Consider the following 22,684-nt stretch of genomic DNA (forward strand, 5'->3'; position numbering starts at 1 on the left):
TTCATTAAAATTAAACCTTTTATGTTGAAAACGGGTTAGGGGGATTTTATCTTTAATATTGTGATCACCATAATTGTATGTATTTGCAAAAAAGTAAACAAATAGTAATTAAATATGTATCAATGACTTTTTATAGTAATGCAATATGATACATTTTGTAGAGGAATTTATAGTTTAGTATCTGTATATTCCAAGGTATTATCATGTAAATAATTCTTAGAGCAACTCTTTCACAATTCTGCTCATGCCTAAAAAGGACTTTGGTGAGGCCACTAGTCATTTGCACAAAACTAGTTTATAATCAACTGAATGTCTGAATTGGATTGGTGTCTCTAGGGAAGATAATTTACATTAACCAATGAACAATATCATATTACTTTTGTTACTTCCAAATGAAAACTACAAAAACTTTCAAATTTCACAGAACTCTTTGTCAAGTATGCTTGATGTTAATCAAGGAAAAGAGGAGGGTAGAAGAAGAAAAAGGTGCATTGCTTCTAGAAGTCATACGTTGTGCCCCACAGGGAAGACTACAATTTACACCCAACTGTACTGGTATATGGAACAAATGGTTGCCCTCAGAGAAAATTAGAAAGCCAACTATTATTCATAACTGTTTTGAGCATTAATTTTGTAATATATGAGTAGTGGAGGCAAGTCAGTGTTGATGTGATAGTTCTGCTTACTTATTTTATTCCACTGATTGCACAAATGAGCCCTTATCATTTCTGTAATAAAACAGGTGCCGCCCTGAGCCTGAGGGGAGGGCAGGATATAAATTGAATGATAAATAAATAAATAAAAATAAATAAATCCTGGAATTTTACATTTAGCGATCGTACATTTCTGCACAGAATACTTTGTGCTTTATTTTTAAATGGGAAGTTTGGTTACTGGTCTATAGATCTTTTTACAGAGTCTGCAATTAAGTGTGTCTGGATTGCTAAAAGGCTTAATTTCTCCAATTTCCCACGATGGTGTAGCAGGGGCGATGAACACAAGTCATGGATTATTGTGCCATTGTTTGAGATCAGTGTCTGTTCCAAAGAGCAAACATCCTCATTCCATTCCATGGCCAGACAGATCTGTTCAGATGTTTAAATGGGGCAAAAAAGTCCTCCATGGAGTTTTGTTTTCCTCCTCAAATGGATAGGCTCTTTCTCAGCAGACGACTGAACTTAGTTACAATTTGTCATGGAGATCACATGTTCGCTCAGCAATCGATACTGCTAGAACAAATTCAAATGCACACCTAAGGTTCTTTTATTCAAAAGATGGGTAGTATGTACCAATGGCTATCAGAGATTTTAACGCTAAAATAATCCCCCAGATTCTATATGGGGCAGTCATCTGGATAGATGAAATCTCTGAATTCTTGGATAAAACACTTGTTCACTTTCTACACTGGCTGGCAGGAGTTCCTAGATGTCTTGCAGGGGCTGTGCTTAGAATGGGAATAGTTCAATGCTCTTTTGAACTAAGGGCCTGGATGGCTGCCTTCAAACTAAGATTGAAGGCTTTCTATTCAGCATCCAATCCCCAAGGGGGTCTTCTACTTGCTGAAGGAGGATGATCATAGAAGGATGTGGGAAAAATATATAGACAATAAGCTCAAACCGCTTGGCCTCCCCCCTACGCTGCTTAATAATATGAGCTACCACAAAGCATCAAGGCTTTTTAGGATGAGGCCAACTAACCTTGATCGGGCTAGTACATTATTCCATGCAAGGCGTTTATGTTCCACTCTTGCATTAGGGATCCCCCACCGCCACGATTCTACCTTCGTATATGAGATTTCTCACAATCCCTAGACACAGATATGCTTTCATGTTTGCTAGATTAAACACCTTCCAGACTGTGGAGCTAATGGGATGTCTTGCAAAAATCCTGTATTCAGATTGGTTATGTGACTGTGCATCTGGTGCATTATAGTCACTGGATCACTTCTTATTGTTCTGTTCCTAGTGGTCAGTTTCCAGGTCCCTCTAGATTTGTCCGATGTTGCTTAACATAATCTTCCTATGGAATCTTGGATGACATCTCAACTATTGGCAGATACTGATCCTGAAATAACTTGTTCTGTCACAAAATATCTGGCAATAGTAATCTCTCTGAAGTGCCAGAGAGATGTCCCTAAGTTAACTGCAAAGAAATGACAGTTTTATTATATGACTTACTAGGATTTTAGATTACAATCAACTCATGATTTTGAAGATCTCAACAGAAGGTTTACCATCTTATCATTCAGGGTGTATATCATCTTAACCTTTTTTTTAACTCTGTGTATTAATTATATTAAGGTATTTTAATCTGCTTCAAAAAAATTTAGGTTTTATGGTTTTTTATGTTATGATAATTCTGGTTTTATTATTTGTTTACTGGAATTATTTAAATTCTCCTATATAATATCAACTGAAGCTATAATTTTATTTTGGTTCTGTTTAAGCTTAAGACCTATGGTCAAATGAGCTAAATAAAAGCAAGTAGGTTTCTGGTATATGATTTAGGATATGTGTATCAAGACCATTTTCAGCACAGTTGTTTCCAGCTTGACAGTTGAACAAACAGATGTTTGCAGTGGGTGGGTATTCCTTCCCTAATAGCCTTGACAGAAAGTCAATGTATTTGAATAAATTGTTAGGCCCTACTTTTTATATTTTATTGTTAGTAATTGACTTAGCTCCTGATACACCCACAACTTGAAAAGTCGTTGCTTTTCTACCAGACCAAGTGGGTTAAAATATTTGAGGTCTTTTAAAAAAAAATTTCTTAGTTGCTGGATTTTAAGTTTTTTTCCATCTCCCCCCCCCTTTAATGAGTAAGGTAGTTATAGCCAGGCAAGAGACTATGGGAAACAGTTCTTTAACATAGTCAATAGTATTTTGAAATAAATACTGGTTTGACTTGATTATTTTTGTACTCCCTTCTTTGGCAATATTTCTTTGGATTGTTATTGAAGTGATACTTATGTTTTTTATTATTTGGAAGTGCTATTAAGTGCCATTTATAGTGTGTTCTAATTTTTCAGGAATTTTTCAGTAGGCATCTCAACATTTCTTTGTCTGAAAACCAACTTGCTAGAAAAATTAGTAAAAACATGAGCATGGCTAGTTAAAACATATCAGTTTTAGTGTTTATGGTATAACTGACTTACTCTTGAAGAAGCTTTAATTTGAATTACTAATATCAAGCAACCCACTCATTTCAAAACCTGCACAATTTGTAACAGCAAATGTGTGGCTACCTAAATGCACTATGCCATAGAAGTTCTACACTGTTATGGCAATATGTTTAAAGCTGTCAGTTTGTCATACTGTGAGAAGTATTTATGAAATCAATATACAGTTCTGAAGATTTGTAGAAGCTGTATTGTTAGCTGGAGGAGCACCTCAAGAGAAGATAAAATTAATTCAGTTTGCAAGATTTTTTAAAAAACAAAAAGAGATTAATTTCCTGCAATCCTCTGTTTTCTTTGATTGCAGTGAAAAAGACAGAGTGTAGGGATAAGAAAGACAGCAGCAATATCTCAGTATGCTATAATACTGGAAAGATAGCTTTAAATCATGAGTTTGTTTCCATTCTGTTCTGCTTGAGGCAATATAGATGGAATATATTTCTAAGAACATATTCTGGTTTTCTAGATGTGTTGTATTCAGATATGGATGCTTACCTGATTCAAGTCAGTTTCTCTTCATTGCTTATTTTGTGGTTCTCAACTCTTGATTTTTCTAACCATTTTTCTTGTTCTATAAGCCAGTATGTGGGTCTTCCATATTGCATCACTCAGTGTGTCTCTGAAAGCTTTTTCCCCTCTCCTTTTCCTCAGAATAAGAACAAAGGCCCATCATGGAGCATTATTTAATAGCTTAATATAAAGCAACAGAGTCACACAGAAGATTATGAGGATCAGGTATTTTACTAAGCAACAAATAGGAAAAATCAAAATGACCAGGAATGACCAGCATGTGCATTTGTGTGACTGTCTCTGACAGAACAATTAAAGCTACCAAGAGGAATTGGTGTAGACTAGATGACTAGTATAAATTTAATTAATTTGACAAGGACATTTTGGGAGGGGATTGAATAGACCATCATCCTGATGGAAAACAGAAGAAAGCCCTTGGTGACACAGCTTGACCTGGGATGTCAGTGTGAGCTTTCTGTGTGGTGCTCTCAGTCAGAGAAACAATGCTTGTTATTCAATAAAATCAATTTGATGGACGGCTGCAATACAATACAGAATTTATTTAAACAGGGAAAAATTCCATGGGGTGCATTATAATGGATGCTACTTAGTTGAAAAATCTGTCTTTAAGTGGACAACTTGTAAATCCCTCAAAGAGCAAAGATCTCTTTGGGGGAAGTACTCTTAAAATCAATGCAATATCAAATGATTTTAGAGAAACAATGGTTTCCTATGCCAGCTGATCAATAATCATGAAACAGTTATGTGTCTTTCTGTTGATGCAGAATTACATAGGAGTACAGTAGCACCATAAAGATTGTGTTATTTTTCAATATATTTCTGTAAACTGCAGTTTTTGAATATATTTGTCAACAAATACAAGCAGAATTGGTAGCATTTCATAATGTTTAGTTACTTTTTTAGGTGGGAAGAGTCACACTTTCTTAGTGGCTTGATTGCCTTTCAATAGGATTGCCAGGTGCCCAGCATCCCAAACCTTGAAGCTTGTGTTGCAGGGTCTGGTGAAATTATAGGGTAGGAACTAGTTGTGTCATGGAGCATGACCCGCCACCCCACCCAGGATCATGAAAATTCACTATGCACTAAATGTAACATATATTGTTAGTGCCAGCTTTTTGTCTCCTGTCTTCAATTTACATGTGCAATAGTTACCAATAGCAGCCCTACGTAAAAGTCTAGACTGAAGGCATCAAGTGTATGGCCCTAAGTATTTGTACATGGCCTAAAGTTCTGAGAATGGTCTCAAAACCTGAATCACAGGCTGAATCACAGGGCCAAAGAAGATAAACTATAAGTTGGTAATGGTAACTTTAAACCCCAGCAGAAATAAACACACACTCCAAATTAAACTAACCAACCAGACGTCAGATCTGAAACCATCGAATACAGCTTTCTTGAAATATGCCTGGAAAAATAAGAATTTTTTAAAATCAGCTTGCTAGAAAGGACAAGCAGTAAAGCCAGGCACACCTCCTTATATGTGTTTTGACAACAATACAGCTACAGAAATATGCCCTATGCTTAGTGGATGCCAGCTTTGATTGCAGAAGAGGTGGCACCTAGGGCTTAAAGTTTAAATTTAAATATATGTTTAAGAGTAAAAATTAATGCTATATTTAATAATTATATCCCTTGTCTTTGATAACCCTTAACAACCAGACACATTTTGTACAATGAATGGAACTGCCAAATTCTGCCTGTTAAAATAACTAACCTGTTAAAATAATGTAAATGTAAATTTCTGTCACGTTTATTCATTATTTATTAAATTAAAATTTTAGGCCGACCTCAAAGACAGGGCTCAGGGTAGCATAGAACACAGTAAGAATCCAATACAATTCATGAACCACAGCTAAAAATTTCCAGAATTAAAATATAAAAACACCTAAAAGATATTTAACAGAGTCCAATCCATCTGATAGCAAAAGTTTACAGAAGATGCCACAGCCTGGAAGAGATGGAAGAGTGGAAGGGGGGGGGGGAGTGCCAGACCGTGTTCTAGCCGCTGCTGTCCTCAACCAAATGATCTGCAATTGCTAACATTTCTGTATGCCAATAGATGCTTTATGCCATTTGTTCTTAACGAGTATGTGTTTTCTTTGTTTTTTAGGGATTTAAGTGAAAATCAGATTCAAGGCATCCCAAGGAAGGCTTTTCGTGGAATTACTGATGTGAAAAATTTGTAAGTGGCATCTATGCTAGATCTTGATGTTAATTTGAATTTCTTATATGCTACCTTTTGAGAGCCAGATGTCTGCTGTATTTTTAAGTACACAGAAATAGTTTGCGTGCCTAGAAATTGAAGGTCAGTTTGCATAATACTCACACACTGTTTTCGATCCAAGCACACTCCTCTGATATCCCGTTGTCCTTCATAGGAATATTGAGTGCAGTGAGCTCATTATTTATTTGTTTGTTTGTTTGTTCAGTCATTCAATTTATAGCCTGCCTTCCCCTTTATAACAGGGCTCAGAGCAGGTAACAACATTCATAAAACACGCCATACAGGTAGGAAGAAGAAGAAGAAGAAATTGGATTTATACCCCGCCCTTCACTCAGAGTCTCAGAGCGGCTTACAAACTCCTTTCCCTTCCCCTCCCCACAACAGACACCCTGCGAGGTAGATGGGGCTCAGAGAGCTCTTTCAAGAACTGCCCTTTCAAGGAAATCTCTTGTCAGAACTATGGCTTGCCCAAGGTCATCCAGCAGCTGCAAGTGGAGGAGTGGGGAATTCCATAATACAACAACTAACAACAACTAATAGATGGTATATAAAAGGGGCACAACCTAGTGCTCCTTATCCAGGAGGGAAATAAATATCCTAAAATTTGACCAAAAAGAAAGAAAGGGGAGGGGAAAGAGGAAGGGATACCAGTCTAAGTTGGGGGGAAAACATTGCCCTCTACCATAGGCCAGGTGGAAGAACTTGGTCTTACAGGCCCCGCAGAACTGCATTAAATAAATAAATAAATACTTCTGGGGATGGAAGAGGGGTCACTGGGAGTGTGGGGGGTATTTGTGAATTTTCTGCATTGTGCAGGGGTTGGACTAGACCCTAGAGGTCCCTTCCATCTCTATGATTCTGTGATCCTATGATCTCACCCAGCAAAGTGTTCCACCAGGTCAGAGCCAGGGCTGAAAAAGCCCACGTTCTGGTTGAGGACAGCCGGACACTTTTGGGGCCAGGTATCACCAGTTGGTTGTTATCACTAGAGCATAATGCTCTTTGGGGGATGTATCAGGAGCAGTGTTCCTGAAGGTATTCTGGTCCCAGACCATTTAGGGCTTTAAAGATTAATACTAAAACCTTGAACCTTATCCAGTATACAACCTAGAGCCAGTACAGCTGGTGGAGCACCAGTTGGATATGGGCTCTGAAAGAAGTTCCCATAAGAACAAACACATTCTGGACCAGCTGTAGTTTTATTTATTTATTTAACCTTCGATTTATATACCGCCCTAACCCCCCCAATGGGTGTCTCTGGGCGGTTTACAACTTGTAGTGCTAATCACTATTACGGATCCCTAACTATGGGCACATTCTCAGGGGTTGGGTCAGCCTACCTAGCACCCCGGTGGTGGCGGCTCTTCCTTCTGGTCTCCGGCTTCGGCTTCCTTGGCTCCTTCGGTCGGCAGGACGCTCCTTTTCTCTGGCGCAGTTTCCATGTCAGTCTCAAGGGTAGCCCTGCGTAGAGTGAGTTACAGTAATCTAATGTGAAGGTGACCATTGCATGGATCACTGTGGCTAAGTCAGAGTAAGACAGGAAGGGGACTAGTTTCTTAACCTGCTGTAGGTGAAAAAATGGCTACATTTGTGACCTGGGCTTCCATTGAAAGAGCGGCATCCAGAATCACACCCAGACTTCAAGAGCTGGGAGTTGGCACTCCAAGCTGCAAGAGAGGAACAGCTGGGATGGCGGGAGCTAACAGCTCTGTGCCGCCTCAGCTGGAGCCAACCCAGGATTGTCCAGGGTGGCAGGGGTTGACAGCTCCACAGTGTCCCAGCTGATCTCTTTAAATGCCTTTTTCTTCTTCATTGGATGCAATGGAATATGGGGGCATCTTCTTTTAAGGCCCATAGAACTTGACCCCCAGGTCTAATCTTTTTGAGACTTGGTTTTTTTTTAGAGACTTAGGGGGAGAGGGACCAGCAGCTATGCTACAAATTTGATGTTTCTACCTCAAAAAACAAAACAAAAAATAAATGGAGCTGCGGTGGCTCAAGTGGTTAAGACGCTGAACTGCAGGCTGTGGAAGGTTGGTAGTTCAGCAGTTCGAGACCCGGGTGCCGCATGACGGAGTGAGCTCCCGTCTCTAGTTCCAGCTCCTGCCAACCTAGCCGTTCGAAAGCAAGAAATTGCAAGTAGATAAATAGGTACCACTTCGGTGGGAAGGTAACAGCGTTCCATGCACCTTGGTGTTTAGTCATACTGGCCACATGACCACGGAAATGTCTTCTGACAGCGCTGGCTCTTCGGCTTTGAAACGGAGATGAGCACTGCAACCCTAGAGTTGGATTCGACTGGGTTTCAAGCAAGGGAACCTTTACCTTTTTACCTCAAAAAACAGCCCCCCCAGAGCCCCAGATGCCCCCAGATTGATTATCCATTATATATAACTAGGGAGCAAAGCCCGTTGAGCATGGATACAACAGGCGGCCTAGAGAGGTTGGGCGGGTGGGTGAAGTTGGAAGGGGGAGAGAGAAAGGTGCAGCCGCGTGTCCGGCGGGACGGGTGGGTTCGCGAGGCGAGGGGAGGGAGAGAGCTCGAGAAAGTGGAGGGGGATAAGGGAGGTTGGTGGGTTCGGGAGGCCTCCTCTCCTGTAAACGGAAGGACGCGCGCACCCCCTCTACTCTGCACCTCTGGGCGTGCCGTTGCCCCGCTCAGCCAGCTCACGTCGCGAGGCCGTTTTCCATGTGCTGGCCGGTCCTCGGTGGCTGCGGCCTCTGCTGGCGCTCTGCCCTCGCCGTGTCCGGATCCTCTTCCCCCCTCGTCCCGTCTCTTCTCTGGCTCCTCCTGTTCCCAGCCCTCCCTCGGGGTAAGGCTCGCTGTTGTGTGGCCCCCCTCGCCTCCTCGCCCTCCCCGCTCTTGCCAAGGCCGCCGTCGCCTCCAGGCACTCACGGCTCTCGCCTTCTCCCCCGGCAGCGAGGCGACCTGCGCCTCGGCCAGGGCGACGGCCGCCGTCTCCCGCAGGCTGAAAGTCAGCTCCCAGCCCTCGTTCGTCCGCGCCGGCGCCATCCCTCATCGCTCCCCGCTGCGTGAGGCTGCGTCAGAGGCGGCACTCGGAGAACATAGTCAATGGGACATGGATAAGCCTCTGAGGGACAGCGCAGGCGGCCTAACACTGTGGGTGCGCATTTTCTGTCCCCTGCGTCAGTTTGCGTCTTACTTAATTATTATAAGGGAGAGATAGAGCAGAAAAAATTGATTTCCTGAATATTTCCTGAATCCGAATACCATACTGGTATTTGGATTCAGAAATATCGGGAAATATTGATATTTTTCAGGTTCAATGTACCCAAACAAGAAAAATACAATTTTTCCCCCAGCCCTACATTTGGATCTTCTACCCTCAGACACTAACATTTGGGGCTGTTATTGGTTGTCTTGTTACAAAGTGGAAAGTCACATGATTTGTTACCAGGTAGGAATTTAAGCTGTTCATAAGGTATGTACCAGGTACACATAGGTTACAAATTCTGTTCCAAGACTCAAAAGTTGCCGCTTCCTCTCAAGTAGTAGAAATAATTAGTATTTCCATAATAGTTAAGTTTTCAAAGCAATCCATAAACTTTGTTTCAGTAATCCTTAGAGCATCCATGTACACTAGGACAATGTTATCCTGCCCATATTACAGCTTCCCCCACCCTGAGAAGGCAAACAACAAACATACTGTTGCATAAACTTTTGAAAGTGGGTGCCAGAGTCTTCTTACTGGTACCTGGGAAAGTGGTCTCTGGATCATGAAAGCTTCTATAACAATACCTTTTTTAATATTTAAGGTTTTGCCACATTCACATTGTTATTTCTTTCGTAAAAGCAGTATCTTAAAAGCAATATCTTCAATGTTATATTGAATAGCATTATGTGTATGAACATGATATTAATCTCCAATTATTTGGATTAATTCAGTTTCTTTCACAAGACTTCATAAGAATAGGAATAAAACTTTAGTGACAGTAAATTCTGTTTTAAACATTTTAATGAATGTACTTTAATTAAGAGTGGAAATTATAATTTCTTGTAAACCAGAATTTTCAACCTGAAAAAAAAAAAAACTTAGGAACCCGTTAAAATAACAACCAGCATTCCTTTGGTCTTTAAAAGGTATTTCTACATTTTAACTTTAGTGTCAAAATCTTTGTTGTGAAGTACATAGATAAAATAATATTTTGGAAGACACTAACAATATACTGTTCTAAGACTTTTGAACTCAAAACGTTTCTATACAAAGGACAATGCAGTAACACATGATCAAGTGTTTCAACGGGTGACTGTTGTGGGGAGAGAAAGGGAAGGTGATTATAAGCCTTTTTGAGACTCTTCAGGGTAGAGAAAACCAGAGTATAAAAACCAACTCTTCTTCATTCATGTCAAATTGGCAGGGACAAACACATTGCGAGTAAGGGATACGTGTATAACCCACTTCCAGAAGAACAGAAGATAATGCATTAAAGTTGGCCAAGGTGAAGGCTCTTCAGTATTTAGGGAAGTGTAAAACCTAGAGAAAGCCTACTGGAGCAAAGTTTTTACCAGGATTCCCTATCACTGGATAAGACTGTGTTCATGTTCCGTCTACTTGAAGAGCTGTATCCCAGATTTGCTATTTAATTATATATTTGGCTTCCATAAATCCAAGATGGCATAGTTATTTGAAAACACACAGAGATCAAAATGCAAGAGGCTCACAATATCTTTTCTCTCCTGCATAGTACCTAGGATTGCCAGATCCCCTGGGGGGTGGGGTTTTTCCCACTTTAGGGCCCCCCAATCTGATGCCCCAGATCTGACCAGCAGGGGGAACCCCGCCCTCAAAGTGCCTGGATCAGGCCAACATGCCCGATGTAATCACATCACCCAGAGGTGACATCATCGTGCCAGGCATGTCACTGGGGGGATGCTCTAGCATTCAGCCTGGAAATGCTAGAGCGGCCCCCTGGCGATGTCCCTAGTGTGATGATGTCACTTCCAGATGATGTCATCATGGCGTGCACGGTATGCACATGCACCAGAAGATCCCAGGAGAGAAGCTTCTCCTCCCCACCAGCAAAAGGTAGAGCCAGCAACCCTAATAGTACCCCGTCCATGAAACATGCCGGTTGCATGTGTATTTAGAGCCTGCATATTTCACCGTAGCATCAGATACACCTGATTCCCCTGCATTTGGTAATCAGCAGAAGTTCCACCAAAACATTGCTGGCATATAAAATACTAATTACAGCTTTTAAGGGAGTCTCCTCTTCTGCCTTGTGGTTCTTCTTGTATGTTTTTTAATCTGAGTGACTGCCTAAAGATCTTCATAGTGTTGATCTTCTTTTCAAGTGTGGTTAGGGTAGTGGCCATGCAGAAGGCTGCAGTCCCCAGGCTCTGCAATTTACTATCACCTTTGAAGACATTGGCTGCGGTCCCACACAATAAATAGTGCACTTTCCAGCTGGGTCTTGCAAGTTCACACAGTAAAATCCAGTTGAAAAGTGCACTGAAAATGGATTATTTAGTGTGTGTGACCACAGCCTTAAAGAAGATTCCTGTTTTTTGGAGGAACTTTGAAAGGGGCTGTATCCCAAAAGGTTGATATTAGTACCACAATATTTGATTATGTAGCTTTTAATGAGTTCTTGTTTTAGAGCTGCTCAGTTGTTATGTTTGGGGAAAGTGTTATTTCTGTTTTAAGTTTCAAGTGGGTAGTCAGGTTTTTACTGCCACTTTTGTGCTGATCTCAGATGGGTCTTTTTGCTGCTATTACTATGTGTCTTTATGTTGTTCTATCTTACATGTTTAAGTGGGTTTCGATATTGTAAGCTACCCGAAGTGTTTCATAAAAGGGGGAAATAATACATACATAATCAAAAATAACCTGATAGGTTAAATTACTATGATTTCTTATTCAAAGGGATTTGAATTTAGGAGAAAAAACCCTTTGCTATCGAAGCTTCCAAAGAAATTCAGTAGCTAGACCATACTGTTAACATTATGCTACAAACTACTTATAAATTTTCTTATAAGGAAAAAATTACTTCCAGAGTAAGTAAATGTATCAGATAGATTAATCTCAGCCTTTACCATCTGTTCTGCACCTTATTATAAATGCAAAATGCACCTATTTCACAATTACATCATTAAAAACGTATGATTGATGGAAAGACATGTGCCTCATGTGGTTGGGACAAGATGAGTTTTCCTTTACTGCACAAAGCAATTTTCAGAATGTGGTTTTACTGCTGTGCGTTCGTTTTCCTTTAGAAGTGTTACAATATGCATATGCCTTTCAGAATACTAAAATTGATTACAAATATGTAAGTAATTTTCCTATGTATATTTTTCCTATGGATACTTGCTGGTACATCATTTTAAAGTGGGAGACATGCTAATTCAGCACACCTGACACTTGCAAGCCATGTAGAGACTTTGCTGATCCTGGCTTTGATTGCTGTACATTCAGACATACAAGCAGGATCAGCCTGGTTGCTACAATTCATTATTTGCACTACAATACTTTTCTCCTACTGCTTGGTTAACACTACTGTTATTAGGGGAGACTGCCATCTAGGAAGCAGTGGAAGCCTCTCTTAATCTTTGACTCGGCTTGTTGTTTCACTTTGCTAGAGTAATATGGGAAGGTGAGTTGATATCTCAGCAAAATGCTAGACTGCAACTGATCAGAGTTTCCTCAAAACTAAATATTGTTCCATCTGTTCATTAAGTGCTCTAAATATCCAGCTCAAAGTTCCCTGTGTCAAAACAAGGCTGCAAAGCTACAAAATTTGCCTCAAGGAACAAAGAGTAGCAAAGGTAGATGAACATTAAGGCAGGTACAGAATCAAATATAGGCAGGGTGGGCAGGCAAAAACAAGACATAAGTGTGGTCCATAGGATTGCCAACTCCAGGTTGGGAAATTTTGTGAGACTTAGGGATGGCTCCTGGAGAGGGCAGAGTTTGTGTAGGGGAGGGATCTCAGTGTAGTATAAAGCCACCATTCAAAGGAGCAATTTTCTCCAGGGAAACTGATATTTATTAATTTATTTTATTTTTCTTATTTGTATCCCACCCATCCCATGAGCAGGCTCAGGGCGGGTCACACCATCTTAAATAATACAGTAAGGTTTAAAACACAATAAAACATTTACATTATAAACATTTAAAATCAGTAGTTATAGTCTGGAGATCAGTTGTGATTCTGGGAGGTATCCAGGCCCATCCTGGAAACTCTAGTAACAAATAAATATACACTGCAAAAATCTTTTAGCAAACTAATGTGTTCTATTTATGGTCATCATTTAGTAAAGTGCATATTGTATCATTATTTCATCCTAGTCAGGTATAAATATTCATTACATTCAATAAGCAATAACATTCAATACATACAGATTGCTAATTACCAGACAATTTTGCATCAGTGTTTTAAAAGTCAAGCCCCAATGGGAGTTTCTAGAATTATAAACCCGCTTCTCCTTGCATGAAGTCTTCCAAAAAGGGGGACAGCCTTCTTGTAGTGGAAGAAATAATAAAAGATATGGAGATGGCCTATCAGGCTTTCTCCAATTACATTTAAAAAAATAGCCTGCCTGGAGAGATTGTAGTCAGATTTGCAAGAAGACAGACCAGAGATGCCATATTAAAGACAACTTCAGCAACTCCACTGAAATTCGGGAATACAATCATTAAAACCTTAAAAGACATTCCATTTGAAATCCGTCAAAAGAGGAAGAGCTATAAGGATTTAACCTCTTTTCTTCAAACAAATGAAATTCAGTACCAATGGGCGATCCCTGAAGGTGTCATCTTTAAAATCAACGATAAAAGGGAGAAGATTGACTCCATCTTCAAAGCCAAAGAATTCCTGAGACGTCAGCTGGGATCAGGGGAAGTATCCAAAGATGAAGAAACTAAGTCAAGTGACTCAGCTGCTTCTGAAACGGATGAGGACTTTGCAGCAGAAACAGGTGCGGGAGCAATGAAAGCCGTATATGACTTTAGAGATAGAAAGCCGAAGTAAGGGCAGAAGGACTCTGATAAATGGCCCTTTGAAGTAAAGAAGATGCTCAGAAAGTTCTCTCATAATAACTAACTTACTAATACAGAAGCTGTGAAAACCAAGAACTCTACAAGTATATTGTTTTACTAACACTTTGAATACTAATATTTAGTCTAACACGGATGTGATCTCCCACTCTTGGGTTTTCAGTTAGTGTGGGTATCTTTCCTTTATCCATAGATGTAGTTCCCCTCCCTATATTTTTCTTTGTAGTTTTGTAGTCTCATTTAAAAAATAATAAAAATACCCCTCCAGGGTTTTTTTAAAAAAAGAATTGTGTTTTGCAGCACTTCTGTGGCTGAGAGGAAAGCTCTGACCTTTGAAATGACTTTGATTTGAGTCCAGGCACGGCTGTGTGGACCTGAGTGGGATTTGGTATCCTATGTAGACAGCCTTGTGATGAAGATCTGAAATAAACAACACTGGGACCAGTGTCTGTTCCCTGCATCTAAAATGTGGCCTCAGATTTGGCTGCAACTCTCATGCCATTTGACCTGTCTGAAGCTGAATCCTGATAGCGAGAAATGCCTGTGAAGATACTTGACAAAGACAGATGGTATCCTGTCCATTGTGCATTCCCTGTTGGACAGATGGATAAGCAGCTCCTAATGGTTTTCTGTTTGGGAGCTGAATGTCACTTATCTTAGTTTAATTGCAGTGACTAGGAAGGGAAATTCTTTTAGAAGTTTTATTCACAGTTGAGATGGCTGAGCTGAAGAATAGACTATGACAAGTGGGGACCGATAAGACTCATGGGGGGAACCCATCTCTCACCGCCCAGTCACTGAGCCTGGCACAGCTCCCAGCCAAGGCAGTGCCTAGGAGTCACTACATGCTTGGATCAGTTCCCAGAGTCTGTCGCTGCCATGGCTGGGCCTAGAGTCCACTGCTGTGGTTGGAGTGGCTCCCAGAGTCCACTGCCATGGAGATTTTGGCAAACCTGGTTTCCCCAAGTTTTCAGAAGAATCTGTTTTTAGTCAGCGTGATCCCAGTCTGTGGATTTAGATATTTGAAGATAGGGCTACACTTGACTATTAAAATATAAGATATCAGTGCCTTCTACAAATAATGGCTAGAGTACTGCCTTTTATGTTGGAACTCTTTCCTGCAATTTATGACATTCAACTCTGCAGAGTCAATAAAATCTATAAAATAAGTTTAAAAGTGTGCGTTGAAATGTTCAGTAGAGGAAATATTTGCATTCCTATTCTGTCTCTGGCTGTAGGCTTTGCTAGTCAGGAGGGATTTTTCAACAACAAATCACTTAAAAGCCAAACTTCTGACCCTTGAAAAATGAATTTCCACTACTGCAGTGTTGGCCTTCGTCCTTCTCCCAGCACTCTCATCCCAGCAAAATGTCAGTTGGGTAAGAGATGAAATAGGTCTTCCCTTTACTTGAAAAATATTAGAAGAAAGTTAGAAACATATTGTTCCAGACTTTACTTTTAAGCTTGTGCTTAGAATAATAGATTTTAATTCTTCGACAGGACATTTCAAATCATTTGATCATTAGGAAACATAAGGTTCTAAAATACAGCAACACTCTCAATTTGGAACATGATTTAAATTTTAATAGTTATTATCCTACATATGAAACTGCATATATAATGTGTTTCTGGTTCATAGTGTGCCTGGTTCGAGAACCAGGAACTGTCACAAACTTTTTGGGGCTAAGTGAACTGGTTCAGTTTGTGAGGTCCATAATGTGGCAGAACCCCCCCCCCCACACACACACACCATGCTAAAGACACCAAACTCACAGAGGATCTCCATATGACTCTCTTTTACCTGCCCTCCAAGACTGGTGAGAATTGGGTTTACAGGGCCTGAGCTACGGTTCCTCAAAGAAGGTGCTCCCAGGAAAGTGCTTTCTGTGGAAATGGCAGAAATGACAGGTGCAGGTTTATGAGTTTACAGAATTGACCCTGTGCAAGCTAAAGGTATAAAACTCTCAGGGGATCTTCATCTGACCATCCTCTACATGCCCACCAAGTTATGTGCATATTGGATGTAGGGGGTCCAAGTTATGGCCCCGCCGAAGAAGATGCCCCCAGGAAAAATGTCAGGCACAGATTCAAAAATGTATAGAATGGATCCCCTGCAAGCCACACACATCAAATACACATGGAATTTCACTCTGCCTCCACCCCTCTACATTCTTTCCAAGTTGGGGGCAGATTACATTTCTGAGGTCCCAGTTCAGACCCTCCTCCTCAAAAAAGATCTCCCCAGTGCTCTCTCTTGAAAAGACAGCTGCAGTTACAGAACATTATGGAATGGCTCTGGGAGAAGCCAGTGACACCAAAGTCACAGGGAAACTTCTCCTGGGCAGATCCCCCCCCCATCAGACACTGGAAACAAGGCAAGCATCCCCCCATGCTTGCAGCCCCCCCCCAAGTATCCAAAGGCAGCTTCTGAAGAACAGAAAGGCAGACATTTCCAGCAGTCCAAAAGGGGCTCCCCAAAGTAAACCCAAGGCAGTTCGGCGGGCACCCCAGCCACACCAGATAAGCAACTGAAACGTGCCCAGAACTCTCGCAGCCTGCCCCCAGGGCTGAAACATGCAAGTCCAGACCAGAGTACACCTATCAACCACATTAATTCTTCTTTTGAGCTGGCTGGGCCACCCCCAATTCTCCAAAGGCAGATTTCAAATGACAGAAAGGCGGATATGACAAGAGTAACCCCACAGCAGCTTGGCGGGCACCCTAGCCACACTAGGCAAGCATGCCCACAACTCTCACAGCCCCCAAGGGCTGAAACATGCAGATCAAGAGCACACCCAGCAACTGCAGTGTATTCTTCTACTCTTGAGAAAAATGGAAACGTATATCAAGCTAGCCTACACACAGATATTAGTGCCCAGATTAGAGTGGGAGCGTCGGGGTCTCTAACCAACAAAATTCCAATCCATAAAGGAGTGAAACAGGGGTGTGTGTTGGCCCCTTTATTGTTTAACTTGTATATAAATAAAATTGTCGATAGGCTATCAGGTCCGCAATTCTTCCCACCTACCTTTGGGAAGCATAAAATTTCAATTTTACTTTATGCGGATGATATGGCCCTAATATCACTTACAAAAATCGGGATGAGAAGATTATTGCAGCAATTGGGAATGTACTGTAAGGAAGAGACCCTTAACATTAACTTTGATAAAACCAAAGTGATGGTCTTTAGAAAAAGAGCTCAAATTTCCTCCTGGAGCATTCTTGGCAATTCAATAAATCAGAGTAGTACCTTTAAGTATTTGGGGATTACATTTAGAGAGAATCTGAACTGGAACACTCATATAGCCATAGTAAAAGCATCTGCAACGAGGATTGTGGGATCCATTTTGAAGTTCTATTATACCAAGGGAGGTTTTCTTATTGATCCTGTTATAAAATTGTTTAAAAGTAAGGTCATTCCCCACCTCTTGTATGGAGCCGAGGTTTGGGGATGGAAAGAGGATATACTCACTAGTATTGAAACAATCCAAAATCAGTTTTTAAGGCGCATCCTGGCTCTTCCTAAGGGAACACCAGTTGCCCTGATGAGAGCAGAAACTGGTCTGCCTTCTCTAAGGGCACGGGTGTATCTTGCGATTCTAAAATATTGGAAGAAAACCAGAGCTGCTAGCACTGATTCGTTCAGCCAACTGGCCTTTAATTCAATGCTATCTAAAGACTTAGATCGTTCTTGTTTCCTCAATAACCTACTACTAAGATATTCCATTCCTGACGACCTCCTTAGCTCCTCAACAAATAACTTAGATCTCAGAGAATGGGTATTTAAGCATGATGCTCTGCTAGATAGACACTTCATTTTAAAAACACAGTCTGCTACCTGGTTTAAATCATTTAAGAATGATCATTTTAGATCACCTTATCTGGTTAATATAGATAATCATAACCTTAGAGCAGCGTTTACATCTTTGCGCTTTGAATCAATGCCTACGGCCGTGTTGGTCGGCCGTTATAATAGAACACCTAAGGCACAGCGTTTATGTATTTGTGGCTCTTCTGCTATTGAGGATCTCTCCCATTACATTTTTGATTGCTCATTGTACTCCCAACCTAGGTCAAAATTTTTATCTGGTATTTTATCAGTTTTAAGCTTTTATTCAGTCCCAAAGAAGATTATATTTTTGCTAGCCGATGCCAATGCCGATGTATCCAATAGAATGGCTTTATTTGCCTTGGCTGCAAGGAAAATACGGGCCAACGCTGCTTCTAGCCAATACTGATTTTAGTGGGTATGTTGTGAATTAATTAACTGTTCATAACCTCGATTTTATGGATTTATAATGTTGGACTGTATCTTATTTTATACAATTTTAAAGTTTTAGTGTGTTCTTCTTTGTCTGTGGTTTGTAATGGCCCATGGCTAAATACAATAAAATCTTCTTCTTCTTCTTCATATCAAGCTAGCCAGACCACCCCCAAGTCTCCAAAGGCAGGTTCTGATTGACAGAAAGACAGACATCCCCAGAGTTTTGACACAGGCAACCCGTCAAGCATTGGAACCTAGCTAGGCTTGCCCACAACTCTCCCAGGCTCCCTCAGGCCCAAACGCATAGATCCTCTGGTCACAGCACCCCCACGGTGAAATTTCTGGTTATTCATCATTCTCAGAAGACATTGTACAGATAAGAGATCACCTGTTGTGAATTATACAAAAAAAATGGAAAGAGGTAGCCAAACAGGGGCCTGCTTGTACAAGCAGATGTTTGTTAAGGTAGATATTTGCTGACGTGGATGTTGTTCCAAAGGTGTTGTGTTATAAGGTAGATGTTGTTTCATAAGGTAGATGTAAGGTGAGGGAGCCCACCCCCATCCAGCAGAGGTGGCTATTGTCCCATCCAAGTGCCAAGAGTGCAACCCACAGGCCATATACTGAATCACTCAGAGAGAAGGAGAAATGTGGGGGGCACGTAGGGGCACAACAGGAAGCCTGCATCTTACCGTGATGATTCCAGAGAGTGGTAGCCCAGGAGGGGGAGGTTGACATTGCCAACTCCTCCACCCTAACACTAACTTAAGAAAATAGATGAATAAATGTAAATCATGTATAACTTAGCATCACATAAGGCTCAAAATATTTCTCAAATATACAACAGTATTCAATACATGAAATACAAGAAATACAATAGATAGGCTGGAGGTTTAAAGCAATATTTAATGTTTATTATTTGACCCTCCCAAAGGAGAGACTTCACAGATTCCAATTTCACAATTACAATGGACTAAACAACATGACCTTTAAATGTCCATAAAGCAAGTACATTCACTTCTTAAGACTTAAGATAAACAATATAAAGTATGTTGCAATCAGCAAGTAGATCCAGTCCTTAGGACTTGAGACAAATGATAAGAAATAGGCTGCAGTCAACTCATCCTCCCGATCATTCAATGAGTTTTCAGTTCCTTCATCAGGACTGCAAATGGGGACTCCCAAAGAGACACAGCCACAGGAACTTCTCAGCCAATAATGCCTCCAAGCTGTCTTATTTTACAGCAATGTCTCTAAAGTAAAATTGTATACAATACATGTAAACATCAAGATCACCTTGCCAATAAAATTTGACTTGCCAATAAAGATTAAATATCTTACCGTGGAAAAAGTAGATTTGGGAGAATAGAATATTGAAGTATGGGGCTGGAGGTCAGAGCACTGCTGGAAGCCAGCTGAGGGGGAAAGGGTGGGGGGTAGGATATAGGTTAGAATTGTAATGGTGAATATAAGTTTATGTTAACATGTCTAAATATATCCTAATAAATTGTTAAAAAAAAGATTAAATATCTTTCCAAGACATTGATTAAATATCTTACCAATCTTATTTTCCTTTATTCATGATGGATAAGTATAGCCAGACTCTGTAGGTGATTCTTCCATCTAAATGAATGTAAAGGCGACTCTTGAGAGGTATCATGTATCTCCTAATACTTAAACCCCATTCATGCTTTCCAGGTACAAATTAACTAATCAGTTTAACAGTGGTGTCAGTTAAAGGAAAGCAGTAAAATCTACATATGCATTGAGTCCCAAAGGTTCACATGCTCCCTCGTTGCAGAGAGAATGCAACCTGGTGGTAATGCCTACCTACAACCTCTCTGCCAAGGCCCTGACCCATGAGAGAACAGCCATCCCCTTGGGGCCCAACTCCAGTGCAGAGGCCAGTACCCAGTCCAGCCCTTGAATCGGGGATAACTTGGCCAGCACGTTGGAGGTGTCCTGGAAGGGCTTGAGGACACACACCATTTGGGAGACGGTCAGCCAGTCATTGGAGCTGATGCTGAGCTCCTCTTCACCATGCAGGATGGTCTTGGAGGAGATGACATCCTGCACCACACTCTTCTGCTCCACTGAATGTGAGAGCATGGCTTAGGTGGAGTTCCAGTGGGTGGCAATGTGCAGGATGAGCCAGTGTTCAGGCTCATCCCCATCCCCCTGCCTCTCACACAGCAAATGGACAGACTTGTTGCTGCATGAGAAGTAGGCAGCTAAGCTCCGGGAGGTCTCTAGATGGACTGCAACTCAAGGGTGGCAGCATTTCAGGTGGCCTTGACAGTGTGCCCCAGCCCCAGAGCACCCTTCACCAACAGGTGAAGCAGATGATGCCATCAGGGTGCACAGCCCTCACTGCTGCCAGCATGTTGTTGCCAGCATCCGTGACCATGTAGCCAAGGAGGATGTTATTGCTGCCCACCCACTCCCTCAGGCTACTCTATATCATGGCAGAGAACATTTGCATTGTTTTGTCTATATCCATCCCCTGCTCATGGAGCAGAAACACTTTATAGTCCAGGGGCAGGACTGTGCCCTCCTGAGGCCTGGTCTGTGCCCTGACAGTCCTGACAGAGAGGTCCTCTGGTTGCCATGAGTGGCGGTGAGGAAGAGGTAGCTATGCTTCTGGCTGCTCCAGAGGTCTGCCATGAAGTGGATTGTTCTGCCCTGCACTCTGGAGAGCTCAGCCTTGACCACTGCCACTGTGGAGTGGTGCATGGTGCACAAGACTGATCAGCTCATGGTTCTCCACGAGGGGACAGAATACGAGGGAGCCAGGTGCTGCAGCAGTTGGTGGAAGGCTACGTCTTCCATGAGGGAGAAGGGTTGGCCAACCACAACAATCATCTCACCAACGAAGTGAGCAATTACTTCCTGAGCCCTCCATATAGCCCTTCTGGATGGCACTGTCAACATCTTGGGGGAGTGACCTCTTAGAATGTAGCTAGCCTTGATGTCCCACCCACAGCACCTCGACTGCAGGGAGCCTTTCTTGAAGGGGCCTCCTGCTCCCCTTCTGCTTTTACTTGCTGAGAGAGAGTGGGTATCTTCTTCCTTCCACTGGCCACCATTCATTCCTCCAACGGCAACATACTGGGGTGCACCCTTTGCAGGTGTCTGTGGAGGATGGATCAAGGCAAGTGTTGAGGGGCTGAGTCCCTGCAAACATGGGTGTGGCACACCTGGCACTCTGCCACACAGGTCACTGGGGAGGGTGCGGAAGTGCGTATAAAGAGTGGGCTGGAAACAGGGCCCCCAGATTGGGGAAGCTAGGAGGGATGGGTGTTTTCTGGTGTTTTGCCAGGAGGGACCACAGAGGGGCGTGCTTGAGGTAGGAGCAGCAACAGGGAGTTGTGATGTCCCCCCAATCACTGCTGTCAGAGTCCTCCTCTCCAAAGAGTGTTAGCAACTACTGGTGTCTGGGCACTGCTAACAACTCTGTTACTTGTGTGGACACCCCCAGGATCAGATCAGGAAAAAGAGGCTCAGAGACCCTTGGTGATTCCCTGCTATGGCCAGGCTGCAGAGGGCTGGCAGGATGGGTTTTGTGCCCAGGGATGGGGGTCTGTTGTATGGGGAGTGAAAAGTACTGAGACTTACTAGTGCGGCTAGCACGTGGCTGACCACCGGCACCGAATAAGCATTATCTTGGAGGGCCTTATTTAATGTGCACTTGTCATCAGCACAAATGTGCACGTCACCATTAGGCTTGACCGGGGTGACTATCGGGGTCTCCCACTATGCGGAAGTGATCGGTTCCAGCACCCTCTGTGCCACCAAGCGATCGAGCTCAGCCTCTATCTTCAGCCTTATAGCGATAGGGGGGTGCCTGGCCTTTACCCGAATGGGGCGGACGGCTGGGTCGAGATCAAGGGAGATTGGGGGCCTGGAGTACCAACCAAGCATGCCATCAAAAACTTTGGGAAATTCAGTGCACACCGCCGAGAAATCCTCTGCTCGGACCTGGTTGACCCCCGTGATTGTGAATCCCAGTGGCCCAAACCACGAGAGCCCCAATAAACTCGTGAGTCTACCCTCCACCACCAGCAAATCTAAGAGTCCTCAGAAGTCCTTATATTGCACCTTAAACTTGCCCCAGCCCCGGACCACCACAGGGTTTTCGTTAAAGTCCCGTAACTTGAGTCCCTGTGGCTTTTGCAGGAGGGGTCCCCCACGAGGGCAGAGCGAGTGCAGCGTGTCCTCTGAGATAATGGAGAAGGACGAGCCGGAGTCTATCTCCATGCTGCAGGGGGACCCCTGAATTAATACAGTCACATGCATCTTGTTGGGGCTATTGGGGGGCAAGTTACATACCAGTTGCTGCTGCTGGTGGGTTGAGTGGGTGTGGAGATTGGATGAAGTCTGGTGGGCCGACGTCTTCTGGCACTGTCCTTTGGAGCGGCAGACTCGGGTGAGATGACCCTGGTTGTTGCAAGCCCGGCAAATGGCGTCCCTGA

At 42.4% G+C, this 22,684-nt stretch overlaps 1 protein-coding gene across 1 annotated transcript in view; it reads left to right on the top strand.

Moving 5' to 3' along the window:
- SLIT3 (slit guidance ligand 3) overlaps positions 1–22,684 on the top strand; it is a gene marked incomplete at its 3' end in the record, with an annotated part of 512,561 nt that overhangs the window by 389,955 nt on the left and 99,922 nt on the right. Inside the window, exon 5 of the mRNA XM_015429462.1 lies at positions 5,817–5,888. Coding sequence (XP_015284948.1) covers positions 5,817–5,888 — 72 coding nt within the window. The remainder of the gene's footprint in view (positions 1–5,816; positions 5,889–22,684) is intronic.

This window comes from Gekko japonicus, unplaced genomic scaffold (assembly GCF_001447785.1).
Source record: "Gekko japonicus isolate JY-2015 unplaced genomic scaffold, Gekko_japonicus_V1.1 scaffold212, whole genome shotgun sequence".
Classification (NCBI taxonomy): Eukaryota; Metazoa; Chordata; class Lepidosauria; order Squamata; family Gekkonidae; genus Gekko; species Gekko japonicus.